Here is a 17,846-nt window from a genome sequence, read left to right as displayed (position 1 = left end):
CTGGCAGTCCCCGCCCCCTCACGCAGAGAGTCTCTTCCATTGGCTCGCAGAGTTCCGGCAGCCACGCCCCTCTCCCTCTCGCAGACACACAGGCGTCACGCGCTCGCCGGTTGGAAACGCGGGGGGGGGGGGGGCAGGCTCCGGCTAGGGCCCTGCCCCTGTCGCCTCGGCATTGGCTGGGGGGCGGCTTCGGGGCCCCGCGCCCGCCCTGATTGGCCGCGCGCGCTGCCGGCTCCGGCCCTGGGATAGGGGTTGAAGCGACTCCCCTCCGGGTCCGGCAGTCGGCGCCTGTCAGCTCTCGCGGGCAGCCGCCGCCGCCGCCGCCGCCGCGGGATGCTGCCGCCGTCCCGCTATGTTTGGCCCCGGCGGTTCTGATCCCTGACTAAAGATGGCGCTGGGCTCGGCCGCGCTGCCCGCTCGGAACATGGCGGGGGGCGGGCGGGGGGCGCGGGTCCTGCTGCTGCTGCTCCTCAGCGGCTGCTTGGGCGAGCAGCCCCCGGCCGCCGCCGCCGGCGCCTCCTCCTCCTCGCCCGGGGGCGGCGGGGCGCCGGGCGACGCGGAGGAGACGGTGATCATCGGGCTGCGGCTGGAGGACACGGACGACGTCTCCTTCATGGAGGGGGGCGCGCTGCGGGTGAGCGAGCGGACGCGGGTCAAGCTGCGGGTCTACGGGCAGAACATCAACAACGAGACCTGGTCCCGCATCGCCTTCACCGAGCACGAGCGGCGGCGGGGCGGGCGGCCGCCGGCCGAGCAGGAGGACGGGCCGCCGGAGAGCAGCGCCCCGCAGCGCTGCGGCATCCGCACCTCGGACATCATCATCCTGCCGCACATCGTGCTCAACCGCCGCACCTCGGGCATCATCGAGATCGAGATCAAGCCCCTGCGCAAGACCGAGAAGAGCAAGTCCTACTACCTGTGCACCTCGGTGTCGGGCCCGGCCGCGCTGGGGGCCGCCGGCCCCCCCGGGGGCGGGCTGGTGGGGGCCGACGGCCCCGCCGGCCCCCCGCCCTGGACCGAGACCACCTGGATCTACCACGATGGCGAGGACACGAAGATGATCGTGGGCGAGGAGAAGAAGTTCCTGCTGCCCTTCTGGCTGCAGGTGATCTTCATCTCGCTTCTCCTCTGCCTCTCGGGCATGTTCAGCGGCCTCAACCTGGGCCTCATGGCCCTGGACCCCATGGAGCTGCGCATCGTGCAGAACTGTGGCACCGACAAGGAGAAGAACTACGCCAAGCGCATCGAGCCGGTGCGCCGCCAGGGCAACTACCTGCTGTGCTCCCTGCTGCTGGGCAACGTGCTGGTCAACACCACCCTCACCATCCTACTGGATGACATCGCTGGCTCCGGGCTGGTGGCCGTGGTGGTCTCCACCATCGGCATCGTCATCTTCGGCGAGATTGTGCCACAGGCCATCTGCTCCCGTCATGGCTTGGCTGTGGGTGCCAACACCATCTTCCTCACCAAGTTCTTCATGATGATGACCTTCCCGGCCTCCTACCCTGTCAGCAAGCTGCTGGACTGTGTGCTGGGCCAGGAGATCGGCACGGTCTACAACCGTGAGAAGCTGCTTGAGATGCTGCGGGTCACTGACCCTTACAACGATCTGGTCAAGGAGGAGCTCAACATCATCCAAGGGGCGCTGGAGCTGCGTACCAAGACAGTGGAGGATGTGATGACCCCACTCCGAGATTGCTTCATGATCGCCGCCGAGGCTGTTCTGGACTTCAACACTATGTCTGAGATCATGGAGAGTGGCTACACCCGCATCCCTGTCTTTGAGGGCGACCGCTCCAACATTGTGGACCTGCTCTTCGTCAAGGACCTGGCCTTCGTGGACCCAGATGACTGCACCCCGCTCAAGACCATCACTCGCTTCTACAACCACCCGCTGCACTTCGTCTTCAACGACACCAAGCTTGATGCCATGCTGGAGGAGTTCAAGAAAGGTGGGGCTGTGGCCATGGAGAATGGGGGGGAGGGGTGTCCCTGAGGGCATCTGTGGCTACCCTCCCGAGCAAGCTGGGCTGAGAGTAGAGGAGTATGCTGCAGATGGACATTTGTCTATCCCCCTTCCCCAAAGGCTGATGTGTGGGTCTGCATAGATGTGGGGCTCCTAGTAAACCTGTTTCTGCCCCCCCCCCCCATTTATTTGTGCACATGTAGGAGCTCTGCTGATACGGATCTGCAACTCCCCCAATTGTCTGTGGTCCACACTCTCTTTCAGTTAGTCCTGAGAGTAAGGAAATTGAGTTGCTGCTTTAGATCCCTAAAAGCTTCTGGGCGTTGCACACACGTGCTGAGATAAGCAAGGCTTTTAAACTTCATTCATAGATTCAGCTGGGCTATTTCTGTGCCATGCTTGTTTGTGTTAGTTCACCCAGCTGATCTGATTTGAGGTTTAGGGTCTGTAGCTCATGAATAGCCTCAGAGCTTTTTGCACGTGTCTTACAATTATGTTATACTTGCTTGTTAATGCCACACGCCAGGGTTACACCCCCCTCCCCACTCTCCTCCCCTCCGGTCTTTTGCCCGGTAGCCATGTGTATACACAATCTTTACTGATCTACACGTCCTGGTGTGTGGTATAGCCTGTGTGTTGGTTGTCTAAATGTTGGACCAAAGCTACAGTAGTTTTGTAATGTTTACCCCAAGAATTTCCAGTCTTGCCTTATTTGTGGGGTGAGTTCTTCTGGCAGACACATCTGTCCTTCTGTTTTGGATTTCTTTTGTCGTAAACAATGGCACAGCAAGTTTCAACTCGGTTTCTCTGCAAAGTAATAGAGCGGCTGCTTACATTGTGGAGGGAAATTTTTCCATAGGGCTGGGAAATGAAGTTCCAAATTAATTGCATGTTTGTGGAGACCCTTGCTAGGAAACGCAGAGCAGTTTGGATCTCCTGAAGTCTGTCATACCCTGGGAGCTGTGATCAAAGTACTACTGAAAAGTTCAGTCACTGGGAGATAACCTCACTGAAGGGGAGCTCTTTGGAGCATTATGCCCAGGTAAATAGGGGAATATTGGAGTTAACCTTTTCTCATGGTAACTCCTGCACGTTAGATGAACTCGGTAAATTGCACCTGGGATTTTTCTAGGCAATAAGCTCTGCCGTTTAAATTTCTGTTCAGCATCTGATTTGTGTGCTAAGCTTTAAATGATCCCTATGTTTTGATTTTTAATTTAACCCAGTTACTGGGGTTTAAAGGCAGACTCCATAAGCTGCAAATTTTGGATTTCCTTTTGATTAAAAACAAATGAGCTATCTTAGTTGGTAAACATTAGTAAGTGTCTGGTTTGTTCACCTTGCCTACCTGAGCTAGTAATTTGAAGCTTTACAGTCCACTTCCTACCTGCGGTTTTGGAGCTGATCAAGGGGGAAGAGCGACTCGCCTGTCTCCTGACTCTTCGACTTGTAGATTCTCTGGTGTAAAAGAGCTTTGGGAAATTGAATTATGTGCTGTCTAGCTTCAAAACTTAACTCTTAGCTAGTTAATATTGATTTCACATTTCTTAGCAATAGTACTCTTTTCTATAAGGCCATTCAGTCCTCTTAAATTGCTTGACTCAAGGTCAGGGTCACATGGTCTTAAATTTGGTTGTGTAGTGGTGTGCCTATCAAGGAGTCAAAATGACTTTGAAAGCGCTGAAGGAATTGAAATCCCACCAGTTTGCTGCTAGCAGGTGTTTCCTTGTTTTGGTTGTTGAGAGAAGCAGATTTGAGAATTTCAGCCCTTTCAGTGTGGATGACCAAATATTACCTGTTGTGATTCATGAGGATTATGATAAGAGGTTATCTTTTGCTTCCTTTGTGTATCTTAGAAGATGTACTCTGGAGATTTTTCCATTATAGTCACTGAGGGCTTGTATACATGGGGAGATTAACCAGCACAGGATGTGACCCAGTGTGCTTAGAGCAATCGTCACTGGAATTGCCAAGGTCAGGGCAGGCTGCAAAAGGGAGAGCAGATACCCACCAGTCTTGGGAGTAACACTGAAGTTTAACTCCCCCGATCAGTCACAAACTCTGCTTCTGATCCCCCACATTGGTTATCAAGAAGCAAAAAAGAAATCACACAGCCCCCTGTATTGCATTCCAGTTTTCTGGCCCACAATCAGCACATAGGTCCGGTACGATGAGAAGTTATTTAAAAAACTCTGCTCACATATACAAAATGTTCTTCTGACCCCAAAGAGTCAGCCACCTTACCAGGTCAGTATAGGTTTGGATCTTACCCAAAATACCACACTGCCAGCTTAAAACTATAGGCTTACTATAAAGAAAAAAGAACAAGAAGAGAGTTGTTAAATGCTAAAGCAATCACATAATTAAAAAGACTTCAGAGTCCATATATCAGGTTCTTAGCAGTATTGGTGAGTTTGCTGGCTTGAAAGTCCCTCTGGAACACATCCACAGCTTGGATGGGTCTTTTAGTCCTTTGTTTAGAGATTGTTTGTAGCAAAGTTCCTCCAGAGGTAAGAAGCAGGACTGAAGACAAAATGCAGATGATGCAGCTGCCATTTATAGTCCTTTTATCATGTTTCTGGTACTTCCTTTGTTTCATGAGCAAACTCAATAGCACATGGCATTGAAAGGCCTTAGAGTTCTGTCCATAGGCATGCCTCTGCATGCCTTGCTGAGTCATAAGGTGTAGTCCATGGCTGCTTTCAATGGGTTCATTGTACAGCTGATGTCCCTTCATGTGCCATCAAGCAGGCCTAGTGCTGATGTCAATCTGTCTGGGGGTGTCACCCAGAAACACAGCGCAATTTTAGAAATACAGATATACCATACATATCTGTAACTCGTAATACAAAGGTGACACAAAGATATAAACAAGATGAGCATACTTTGCAAAACATAACATTTTCAAGATACCTTACAGGGCATATCTGGTCAGATTCCTTGCAATTTTGCAAGAATGATATCAATGATAGTGTCCCCCAGATTCCATACAGCATGTCACAGGTATTCCGGAATAATTCTCCCATGTGAACACTCTACTCTGAGAAGGGCAACAAAATGATTAAGGGTATAGAACAGCTTCCATATGAGAAGAGATTTAAAAAGACAAACTTTTGATCTTGGAAAAGAGATGACCGGGGAGGGGGGGGTATGACAGAGGTCTATAAAATCATAAACGGTATAGAGAAAATGAATAAGGAAGTATTATTTACTCCTTCACATAACACAAGAACCAGTGATCACTCAACGAGATTAATAGGCAGCAGGTTTAAAACAGAAGGAAGTACTTCACGCAGCCTGTGGAACTTGTTGCCACGTGATGTTGTAGTATAACGGGGTTCAAAAAAGAATTAGATAAGTTCATGGAGGACAGATACATCAATGGCTACTAGCTTTACCATTTAACAACTCTCTTCTTGTTCTTTTTCCTTTATTAGCCATTGATGTGTCAGAGATGCAACCCCATGCTCTGGGTATCCTTAGCCTCTGACTCCCAGAAGCTAGGAGTGGATGACAGGTGATGGATTACTCCATGATTGCCTGTTCTGTTCATTCCCTCTGAAGCACCTGGCATTGGTCACTGTTGGAAGACAGATACTGGGCTAGATGGACTATTGGTCTGACCTAGTATGGCTGTTAATATGTTCTGAAGTAGGTGACTTTTCTGGAATAGTGCCAACATGGGGGAGTTACTTTGGAATAGTTAAACTATTACAGAATAGGTAATTCCTGTGAATTTCGTTGTGTAGACAAGCCATAATGTTAGTGCCTTTTCCATTTAAAACTGAAATGCCCCTCCAAGAAATGTTTCCTTAAAATAACAGGTCTGTCCTAACCCAGATTCCTGTTCAAGCATAGATATGCTGGAGAAGAATTGCTTCTTTTGTGCCCTTTGAAACTAGCGTAAACACCTGATAACTTGCCTGATAGGTTCTGACTTTTGCAAGAATTTCCCAAACCTTTTGAGGAACGCTTCCCTAGGGGACACTTTCATATTTTCATGGGATTTTAGCTAGTTTTGGGAGAACATTTTACTATCCTGCACTTCATTCATTTCCAGCACCGTAGAAAGTTTGATATTTTAACCATTCCTTTCCTTCCCCTCCTCATATGCTGTCTACAATTTCTTGTCATGGGCAAGTAAATATTACAGTTCTGTCATAGAGTGAGTAGTTAAATTGGTAAAGAAATGACCTGTTTTCTCTGAGAACACATTAGTCTGTCAGACAGGGATTGAAGCTCATTTTTTAGTGGGATTTTTTTTTTCCTGTTTCTAACCTGAACAAGGTAGAACGGAAACTTACAAGAAAAAGCTGGAAAAACTCACTTGCACTGGGGCCTTGTGGGGTATATACCCCAGATTATTTTTGAAGAGGAATTGATGGTTTTAAACTTGATCTGACCTCCGGGCTGTGCTCCTGTATGGTTTGGTGTGGTGCTGAGCAAATTATAAATCTATAATGTTTTGAATGTAGTTAAAAATATGAAACAAATGGAGTTGCACCACCACCCACTCTCATTTAACATCTTAGAGTATGAATAAACGTCACTTAAAAAATAGTAAGCAGAAGAGAGCTTCTCTTTGAGAGGATAGTTTCAAAAAAAGCTTCTGAAAATGAAGTTTGCTCTTGTCCACAAGTCATTGAATAACTGCTCTCAGATCCTTCTGTATGTGACTTGCACACACAGTTTTAGCTCATCCTTCTCTCTCTCCCTCTTTGTTTTGAAAGAATACAATACAAATTGAGGCCTCTCCAGTAGACATAGGGGACCTAACTATTTTTGTCAGTGCACAGGAAGAAGGGCATGCACATATATATATATATGTGTGTGTGTGTGTGTGTGACACTTGTTACTATTACTGAACTATGTTCCCCATTAATGGGAGGGTAGGTCCCATAGACTGGAATAATTCCACTCTGTCTTGGTATCGGCTCTGTCGCAGTAAGGAAGAAGAGCAAGGGAATGTAGCATACAAAGAGTTGAATCAGTGGCCTAGAATCCATGGTGGGGAGTGAATTAGTGAAAGAAAAAAATCTTATGTCTTGGAAAGAACCTAGTGGACATCTCTCCACTTGCATCCCTTTCCCAGTTGACAAGTGTTTTTAGTGACACTGTTTCCCTAGCCAAATGCTATCTGGCATTTATTCTTGCTGTTTCTTTTTGCTGGCTGATCTTTGCATGTGTGATCCGAAATCCAAAGCGTTCTATTTCTAGCGCCCTGCATGCCAAAGCTGCAAGAATTGTGTTGTAATACTAATAGTTTAAAACTGGCATGCTTAACATGAACCATTATACAGCCGCTTTCGTGGTGCCCTTTACAGCTTTGGTATGTAGCAGTTTCTCAATCAGTTTCTTTATCTGCGGCAGTAGGAGATCTGGGGACTTTGAATCTTGTGTTTTGATCTTGTTTTATCTGTTTGCTACTATATTAATCTGACTATCAGAGTGGGGAATGAATAACCTGTTCCATAAATGTAATGGTAATGCAAGGTAACTGTGTGTTGCAGTTCTGAAGCAATGCAGCTGTTATGTATGTTTTCATATTTACAAAGCAGTTCTAGAAAGTGTTTAGATTCCTCATTTAGAATTGGTTCTAATTAACCTGGAATCTGAGAATTTCCCCTCCCTGGAACTCGTGTCATATTTAACAGTGATCTAGGAGTTGTGCTTGGTTTCACATACTAGACATCTTGTTTCTCAGTAGTGCATACGTTTGATGCCCATGGTCCTAGTCTAGGCACTACCCAGTGCACAGGATCTATATAATATATAGGGATGTGTTCTTAATCATGAGTACATCAGAACCCTACTTTAGCTGTCTTCTCTATTGGAAAGGTAGAGTAGTGGATGATTAGAGCCATAAGGATGCAAAACTGTGTATTTTCCTTGTCTTCAGTTCATGCAACAGTAGATCAAGTCAGACATTCACGCTGTTTACGCTCAAGCTAGGTACCTCTTTGATATAGCTATAGCTCAAAACTTTGTGCAGTTATTTTCCTAATTTTTTAAGTGGCTGCAAAATATGATTCAGAAAATGAGCTCCAGTCAAGCCAAACTGTAATTTATAACTTCTCACATGGGCGGCTTTGACTAATGGATGTGAAATGTCCATTTTCTACCAGATAACCCACAAGGATCTGTTTCTACTGTGCAGTTAGTTTCTTGATTTAATGTTGTGGTCATAGGCCTAAATAAGAGAAGAATCTGAATAAATCCCCTGTGGAGATTATAAGAGGCTTGTAAAACTGTTTCTTGGAAAACAATGTACATTAAAGTGGCCTGTTGCAGTGTTAATAAAAGGGTTCCATGGGCCTTATAGAGAAATAACGTGCATAAAGAAGTGGAAATACAGAGGCTCAGTTTGGAGTTTGTGAAATGTTTTATTTGGGGGGAATAGGGCGTTGGTGGAGGGCAGTGGGCTGGGAACTTGCTGTCATGAAATAGGAGGCTTTTAGCACTCTGAGACTGCAGATTTCTCTTCTCTTGCCTCTAGCCCCAGACTGGAATCTATATGAGTGGCAAATGCCACATGGCACCAAACTTCCTCTTGAGTCTTAACATACAAAATGGTGGGTGTCTAAATTAGCTGTTGCCACTCAAGAAAGAGATCTTGGAGTCATTGTGGATAGTTCTCTGAAAACCTTCACTCAATAGGCAGCAGCAGTCAAAAAAGCTAACAATCTTAGGAACAATTAGGAAAGGGATAGCAAGATGGAAAATATCATAATGCCACTATATAAATCCGTGTTATGCCCACACCTTGCATACTGAGTGCAGTACTAATCACCCCATCTCAAAAAAGATGTATATTAGAATTGGAAAAGGTACAGAGAAGGGCAACAAAAACCATTAAGGGTGTGAAACCGCTTTCATAGGAGGAGAGATTAAGAAAACTGGGACTTTTAATCTTGGAAAAGAGACAACTAAGGGGGGGGTTATGGCAGAGGTCTATAAAATCATGAATGGATGGAGAATGTTATTTACTCCTTCCCATAACACACGAACCAGGGTTCACCCAATGAAATTAATAGGCAGCGGGTTTAAAACAAACAAAAAGGAAATACTTCTACATGCAATTCCCAGTCATGCAGTGGAATTCATTGCCAGGGGATGTTGTGAAGGCCAAAAGTATAACTGGGTTCGAAAAAGAATTAAATTTCATGGAGGGATAGTTCCATCAATGGTGATTAGCCAAGATGGTCAGGGATGCAACCCCATGCTGTGGGTGACCCTTGCCTCTGACTGATTGCCTGTTTTGTTCATTCCTTCTGAAACATTTGGCATTGGCCACTGTCGGGCGACAGGATGCTGGGCTAGATGGGCTATTGGTCTGACCCAGTATGTGTGTTCTTGTGTCTCTCTGACAGCATAGCTCTTACAGTTACTGTGCTGCCAGAGGCTTCAACTGCTGCTGGACTTGCACGACTTCTTGGGGCCATGTGCTCTTTCCCACACTATAGAGGGAAGATATAGGTTGCTGCAGGCAGAACTTGCTCTGGCATGGTAGCGTGAGGAGTAGAACAACATGTTGGGGAGCACTCACCAGTTCTCCTGTCTTCCAGATAGGTGTGGAACCCCCACCTTGGTCTGAAGCTTCTGCAGGCCTTAGGGAACTTCTTCATGACCCTGACAACAGGGCTTTTTCTGATATACTAACAAGGTTTTTTGCAGGAGTGGGTGGGTGAGATTCTGTGGCCTGCGTTGTACAGGAGGTCAGACTAGATTATCATAATGGTCCCTTCTGACCTTAGTATCTATGAAAGAGGGGAGCATGCTGAGTCAGCCCTCCCTTCTATGCCTCCCCATGTCAGAATCACAGCTGTAGGTTCTACTCAGAAGTGATGGGGGGCATCAGGTCCAGGTTAGGATACTACTATGGAGAGGTTTAAGCAAATCAGCAGCTTTTTAAAACTTTCCTTGAACAGCTGCAATTTGAATCAATAACATTCACAGGATTCTCTGAATTTACAAATGATCAGTAGCTTGTTGGGTCTGCACTCAGATGGAACAAGCAGTCACCTGTTTGTTCCTGCACTTGTTTATAAAGTCTGGAAACCCTTACAGCCTCCAAGGAAGCAGAAGGCAGTGAGTCTGCACTTCAGCTGGGGAATTAACCAGGTTACTATCTGGCTCCTCCTTCCCTAGCCATCAGTGCTAAGTGCAGGTGTTAAAACAAGTCAGCGCTCATGGCTGAAAGAACTAATTGATTAGATAAGTAACAGGTGCTCTCCCCTCACCCAAGACCCTAAGGAATCACTGTCAGTCACTCCTTTCAAACTCTGCATGTCTTTCTGTCTTTCGTCTTGAGTGTGTCCTGTCTAATGTAATGAATAGCTGTTCACTTCCTCACTAAGGAGTGTTGATTTGTTCACAGCAAATGTTTGTGAGATGAACATGTCTACAAGAGCTTGTTTTGAAACAAATGTGGGAAATGTGACTAACACCTTGGGTGGAAATTCAGAGTAGGACATTCTGAATTTATTGACAGGCTAATGTCCCTTCCTTGTTGGTGGAAGATCATGCCATTTTTGTCAGTCACTTTCTTTGTCTTGGAACTGATCTGCGTCAGGGAGATGAGGAACATCCAAATAACTGATGTCGGTGGCAAGTCCTTGCAGCACGGCCATGGTTAGGTTATTGGTGGCCACACTTTAAGGGCAAAAAAAGAGGTGTTGCTTCCAAAGATATTTGCTTTGCCTTGAAATGATGAGGGCCACAAATTGGGACATGGCAATACTTGGTCTCCTTATACAGTAACAAAGAATAAGACTCACAACTGCAAGATGACTCCACTGTGTAGTTTGACAGTCTTTTTTTTTTTTTTTTTTTTTCTTCTATTGATGCTTCTGCATAGAATATCTGTTTAATATTAATGGAGGTTACTTACTTGAATCTCTTATTGTTGGTGGAAGAATAGCCACAGTAGCTGACACAGAAGGGTGGAACATCCAATTGAGAATGGAAAGGGAAGGAGACTTGCAGAATAAACTAGACTACTCCACTGTCCCTCTCCAGCCTGACTTAGTTGACTGCCTGTAGGCCACACTGCAACCTAGGCTGTGAGCAGTTTCTTTCCCATGAATATATCTCATATGTACTGTTGATATTTGAAGCTTTGTTGCCCAGAGTCTCTGAATATCCGTGTTGATGGATGGGACAGAAGTCTCTAAGGCAATATGATGATCTGGGTTATGTAAATATTAAATAGGATACTTTACTTTGCCCTTTTATTTCTATGATTTGAATGAAACTCTCCACTCATTTTTTGTTTAATCTTTTTTTCTTCTTCTAGTAAAGATAAAATAAGTGTTCATTGCCTATTGAGGTCTCACAGGCCTTAGTGCAATAGAACAGAATATGTAATAAAGATGTGACACACAGGAGGGCTATGAAGAGGCTGATCTTAATTTCCAGGCTCCAGCAGATTGATATGGATTACAAAAAAGTTACACCCTTGTAACATGGCAGGGGATAGTGTCCATGGACTCAAGTGGCTACACCTGAAGCACAGTCAAATTTAATATAGTTACTTCAGTGTCTAAGAGTATTCTGTATCAGAGGGGTAGCTGTGTTAGTCTGGATCTGTAAAAGCGGCAAAGAGTCCTGTGGCACCTTATAGGCTAACAGACATATTGGAACAGAAGCTTTCGTGGGTGAATACCCACTTCGTAAGATGCAGGAGTATTCTGTAATCCAAACCCATAGTCGCTTAATTTGAATCCATTGCACTGTCCTCTTGGAATGTTATAAGGCAGTCATTGAAAATTTGCAGCTCTCGCATGCTAAGGAGAGGCTTGCTAGAGCTTTGCAGTTAAATTCCCTAACTATTCTGTCCTCAGGGGGCTGGGCAGGACTTTCCTGCAGTTGCAGGTCTGAGCTGCATTTACCAGAGCTGAAGCTGGGCACTTGAACTGAGAGGGAGCCTGTCTGTCCTGTGCTTTTAGTGATGCCTCTGCTGAATTCAGGCAGTGCGGAGGAGTAAGCTACCTAATTTGAATGTGTAGAGGACAAGAGTTGTACTTGGGTAGTAGGCTGGGACAAGGAGCCTGTGGGGATGGGGACTGGAGGCTCGTACAGAAGGAGGGAAAATGGACTAAGAGATGGGGTGAGTGTGGAGGCTGAGCTTGGGACTAGATGGGCAAGGAGACTGGGAGCCAGGGTGGGAGTCTAGGATTGGATGGACAAGGAGGTGGGATGGGGGGAAGGAAGATAGCTCTGACAAGGAATCAGGGTGTCTGGGTAGAACTGACAATCTTGGGCAAAGAGTCTAGGAAAAGGAGCCATTGGCGGGAGTGGTGGGGGTGTGATATTGAAATTGGAGTGGGAGCATATGGAAGCAGGAGGTGTGGGTAGTAGAAGGCAGCTGGAGGCTGTGGTGAGTGAGATTCAGATTGGATGAGGATCCATGAGGTGGGAAGATGAAACTGAGGACAAAGAACGGTGGGAGAGTGTGGATAGGGGGAGTGAGGACTGGTCCGGGGACATGTTAGAGGGGATGGGACGGAATGGGTCAAGATGGGGGTGCAGGGGGAATAGGCTGAAGTGTCTGAGTACAAGAGCAAGTTCTTCTCCGGAGCCTGGAATGGTACCCAAGATTCCTGAGTCTTGCCATTCCTCTGCTGTCAGCATGAAGCTGTGAAACTCACTGATAGTGTCCCATCCCCCTCTTGTGCTGGTCCACATAGTGGAAGTAAATTGTAATCCTCTGTCAGTACTCCATTAAGTCCACAGAAGGACTCTGGCACTTGAGCTGATGGTTCCAACTTGGCTGATGAACCATCTGGTGTCAGAATGATGCCACGTGATGGAATTTGTTTCTTTCAGTTTGCATTTTTCAAAAACTAGAAATTACATACACACAACCTATGTTAAAAATATTGAGTGGAAAGTCAAGCATTTAGGAGTTACAAAATGCCAGAATTAAGAGTTACTGTGCAACCTTCATTTGACTCTGTTGGGCATATGCATTGTGATAATCTTTCACTGTATAGTCACATACTATCTTTACCAAAAGATCCCTGGAGAAGAATGTGACAGAAGAAATAAGAGCTTGAGAAACTTATCAACCTCTTTAGTACTCGGTTTCAGAGTAGCAGCCGTGTTAGTCTGTATTCGCAAAAAAAAAAAAAAAAAGAGTACTTGTGGCACCTTAGAGACTAACAAATTTATTTGAGCATAAGCTTTGGTGAGCTACAGCATCCGATGAAGTGAGCTGTAGCTCACGAAAGCTTATGCTCAAATAAATTTGTTAGTCTCTAAGGTGCCACAAGTACTCCTTTTCTCTTTAGTACTGTGTACTAAAGCAGGGGCGTGGGACAAATAATGGCCCCTCTGTCAGCCTGGTATATCAGAGTTCTTCCACTGAAATGCTCGCAGAACCATTAGCATTTACCTGATTACAGTGGAATTCATCAGTAATCCTTCCACTTGGCAATATGGGCCACCATCCTAAATAAGGAAATGAGGTAGTTTAACTCTTTCACACCTTGCTGAGCAGGCTCTGGCTTGCATTTAAATCTTTGCTGAATACTTCAAAATATGCAACATGGTGGAGAAGTATGTGGAGATGACTAGCTGGTTTAGCTTGGTACATTGCAGATTATATTGCCAGCTCTAAAATCTTTAGCTTATTTAGAAGATTGCAGCGTAGTCTATATGTCATTGAATAGCTGGTACTGATTTTGCTCTTTCTCCATTTGGGAAGCAGACATTCTGCTAAGTTTACCTTCAGCACTTTGGAGCAAGAAAGGAATTAAGATCTTGAGAATTTTGAAATCCCATCTCATCTAAACAGTCTGCATTGTACGTTAATGTTAAGGCATCAGTTGGCATTTAAATTCACTTAAATGAATATATGGGCTTAGACCAGAGGTTTTCAAACTGTGGGGCACGCGTCTTCCCCCCCCCCCGCTTCCCTCCCACCAAGGGGATGCGCAGGAACATTTGGGGTGGAGGAATAGTGACACCAGGTGGCTCGAGACAGTGTTGCCAGGTGGCTTGGGCCAACTCCATGTGACAGGGCTCGAGGAGGGAGCGCCACCTCCACCCCCAACCCACCTCAGAGGGCCACCCAGCCTGTCCGGGTTGGGGGCCGCAACCATAAATTGTAACTCAAAGGGAGGCTCAATGCAAAAAGTTTGAAAACTGCTGGCCTAGACTAAAGGATCTATAAAGTGTTGTGCAGAATGTGCATACGTCTGGTCCTAGCCCTGTTTGTTCCATTTATATGTGAGCTAATGAAAAATGAGAGCTCTGAGTTGTGCATTTCCAAAGCTGTGTTGCAATTCCCAGCTTGTGTTGACTGACTACGCTTTTAAGGTCCTCTGTGCTAAACAAAGACCATGGCAGGGGGCCTAAAGAGGTGGAAGAAGGAAGGGAACTATACTAAAATAAGTCATGGACTAGGTCTGTTACTGGTGGGATAGGGAAAGGGTAGATCAGGAAGCCCAGGATGTCCAGAAGCGTATGTGCTTTGTTTATTAATGAAGATCAGACTTTATCTGAAGGGTCCTCAGGATTTAAGCATGAATGCAGGCAGAGAAATGACTAAAGACTTCTAACTCAGAGTTTCCTGAAACGAAATGTAACTGCAAAGCCTGTATAGCTCTGGGAGAGCAAGCCTGCCAGAGGCTTCAGTCTCTCATCCTCCCAAAAATAGTGTGCCAAATTCTTAAGGCAGAAGCTCTTGGCAATGCAAAAAAGCAGTTCTCAGCTTGGTATTCCAGATGAAATTGCCAGTTTTGGCATTTGAAGGTGTAGGTCACAGTGATATCCTTTGACCCAAGCTCACACAGCAATAATGTACTTGACATACTTGGAACAGAACATAGTATCCTTCAGTCTCTGCACTAGACACCCTTTTTCCCCCACTTACACATAGTTGGCCACCATGTTACTTTTACTTCATTGGTGTCCCCTGATCTACAGAGGCTTCAGGTGTTATGGTTTTTTTATTTTATTTTTTTTTTCTTTCCAAGTTGTCTCCTTCTTTTGCTTATGCAAGTCTGTTGCAGAAGTTCTGAAAATGCTTTCTCCATTGTTTGTGGCCATCTGTCTCTTGGGTTTCTACTCTAGAGGAACCCAAGAGGGCCCTCTATTAGCCTGGGAAGAGTTAGAGCAGTTGTCTTGCTTTTAAGTACCCGGGAACCAGCCAGAACTTTCATAGCCAATTCACATTGAACAGAACAACTTCATAGGAAGTGCAAGGCCCGTTTCCTCACTGATCAGGGAACATTTCACAGGATGACCGTCTTCCAGGTGAATATCAGTATATCTTAAATTACATAATCTGTGTATGTAATATATACACTCTTTTTTTTTTCTCTCAAAATCGGGTTTTCTGGCAGATCAGAAGTTAAAATACTAACTGTCTTGAAGTGCTTTTCTTGGCTAGTCTTGAATTAAGACTAGTATATTTAAAAGTCCAAACCTTGGGCTTTCACCCATATTAGTGTTTTCTGTTTCTCTGTAAAAGGGCCAGTAAAAAATAATAGCAAGGCAGTTCATTGTATTTGTCTGTGGTAACATAAATTTTCTTGAAATTAAGATTTATTATAAAGGCTGATAAGAGCTAACCAGATCTGAAAAGATTTTTGATGGAAAATACTTTGTGGATGATCTTGCTTGTATATCAAACCAATTTGAGCTGTGACCTCATAAGAAAGCTGACTGTACATGGCTGGGAGGCTACCCAAAGAACTGCTGTCTGTTTCAGAAAGTGCTGATGAGATTTAAACCATGGGACGTGTCCACTTGTGGACACTAAATATTTAGTGGTGCTGCTAATTTGCTGGTGATGTTGATCCCACTATCTTGGCCCAACGTCAGTTTGGCTAATCTAATTCTGGTTGCCTCAATTCCCCCTTGCAATTTCAATGGGATATAATAATTTATTTTCTAACCCAAACTGTACTACTTAGTGCTAAAACAGAGGCCCAGTCATCTTCAGAGGTGGCTGCGTTTAATTGTTGGGCCACTGTCGGAAGACAGGATAATGGGCTAGGTTGACCATTGGTTTGAACCAGGATGACTGTTCTAATCTATCCCTTTCCTAATGGTTCCTAACATTCTGGTTTTTTGACTGCTGATGTACATGAGCAGATGTTTTCAGAGAACTATCCATGGTGGCTCCAAGAACTTTCTTGAGTGGTAACAGCTAATTGAGACCCCATCATTTTGTATGTATAGTTGGGATTATGTTATTCCAATATGCATTATTTTGCATTTATTAGCATTGAATTTCATCTGCCATTTTGTTGCCCAGTCATCCAGTTTAGTGAGATCCCATTAACTCATCACAGTCAGCTTTAGACTTGAATAATTGTGTCATCTGCAAACTTTGCCTTCTTGCTGTTCACTCCCTTTTCCAGATAACTTATGAATATGTTGAACAGCACTGGTCCCAGTATAGATCCTCGCACCCTGCTGTTTACCTCTTTCCACTGTGAAAGCTGATAATTTATTCCTACCCATTGTTTTCTATCTTTTAACCAGTTATGGATCCGTGAGAGGACCTTCCCTCATATCCCATGACTGCTTAATTTGCTTAAGAGCCTTTGGTGTTGGACCTCATTAAAGGCTTTGTCAAACTCCAAGTATGCTATATTGACTGTATCACCCTTGTCCATGTGCTTGTTGATTCCCCCCTCAGAGAATTCTAATAGATTGGTGAGGAATGATCTCCCTTTACAAAAGCCTTGTTGACTCTTTGTGAACATATTGCATTTGTCTGTGTCTTTTGCTATAATTTCAACCAGTTTGTCTGGTATGAAACTAGCTTCATTTTAGATTTCAGGAGTATCAATACACTGACTACTGTGTCTTGCTAAAATGCTGTGCTTTGTTTCCTTCCCATGGTTCTCTACTGGAAAGAGAACGAATGTAATCGTTCTCTAATTCTTTATGGTGGTGTAACATTTTTATGGTGATATGAAAGAACAGGCTGCAGATATAGCCTTCTGATCTTTATAGTGGTGAGCAAAGCTTTATTTTATCTGTCCATACATCCAATGAAGTGAGCTGTAGCTCACGAAAGCTTATGCTCTAATAAATTTGTTAGTCTCTAAGGTGCCACAAGTACTCCTTTTCTTTTTAGTAACAAAAGGCTGACTCTACCCCTTCGCTAGGCTATGTGCTGCCAGTGAACCCATTTAAGTGAACCACAAAATATCACCATTTTTTATTTCCTTCTGCTTCCCACCCTTCCAAGAATGTCACAGGAATTCTTCTGCTTGCCCTTTGCGCTGCGAAGTTCAAGGTGCAGTCCTTCATGGCTGAAAATGAGACTCTGTTCCCCTCCCTATATAAGAGACCAGGATGATCAATTGCCAGCTTTATTATTGGTGAACTTGGAGTTGGCAGTCTTTAACCATCTACAAAGAAAAAATATTTTGTCAGTGTGAATAGTTTTTGATAAAACTGTAAGGTAGCATGGTAAGTGGGTGTGGCTCTGGGTATCAGGCAGCCTGCCAATGCAGGCCTTGCTATCCAAGTTTGGGACATCTTTGCCTTAAGAGGTGAATGCAGCAGCTCTTGTCAGCTAGATCCTGTTGATCGCAAGTAAGGACTGGTACAATGTTACATTTATAACCAGTAGGGGACTTCTAGAGAATTTAGTATCCTATAAGCAGGCCTAATTCTGGGGTCGGTCCTGTGGCCAGTTTTGGTCAATGTCTTCATTAATGATCTGGATGATGGGATGGACTGCACCCTCAGCAAGTTTGCAGATGACACTAAACTGGGAGGAGTGGTAGATACGCTGGAGGGTAGGGATGGGATACAGAGGGACCTAGACAAATTAGAGGATCGCGCCAAAAGAAATCTGATGAGGTTCAACAAGGACAAGTGCAGAGTCCTACACTTAGGATGGAAGAATCCC

At 45.0% G+C, this 17,846-nt stretch overlaps 1 protein-coding gene across 3 annotated transcripts in view; it reads left to right on the top strand.

Moving 5' to 3' along the window:
* The first annotated feature begins 266 nt into the window (after positions 1-266).
* Positions 267-17,846, top strand: part of CNNM2 (cyclin and CBS domain divalent metal cation transport mediator 2) — a 198,655-nt gene continuing 181,075 nt past the window's right edge. The window contains exons 1-2 of one of the 3 annotated variants that reach the window (XM_043519883.1): positions 267-1,952; positions 10,458-10,463. In XM_043519883.1, the coding sequence (XP_043375818.1) occupies positions 389-1,952; positions 10,458-10,462 (1,569 nt within the window). In that variant the 5' untranslated portion in view covers positions 267-388 and the 3' untranslated portion in view covers position 10,463. The remainder of the gene's footprint in view (positions 1,953-10,457; positions 10,464-17,846) is intronic. The other 2 variants (XM_038408503.2, XM_038408502.2) reach the window with 2 other exon arrangements.

This window comes from Dermochelys coriacea, chromosome 7, assembly GCF_009764565.3.
Source record: "Dermochelys coriacea isolate rDerCor1 chromosome 7, rDerCor1.pri.v4, whole genome shotgun sequence".
NCBI lineage: Eukaryota > Metazoa > Chordata > Testudines > Dermochelyidae > Dermochelys > Dermochelys coriacea.
This window is presented reverse-complemented; position numbering and strand designations above follow the sequence as displayed.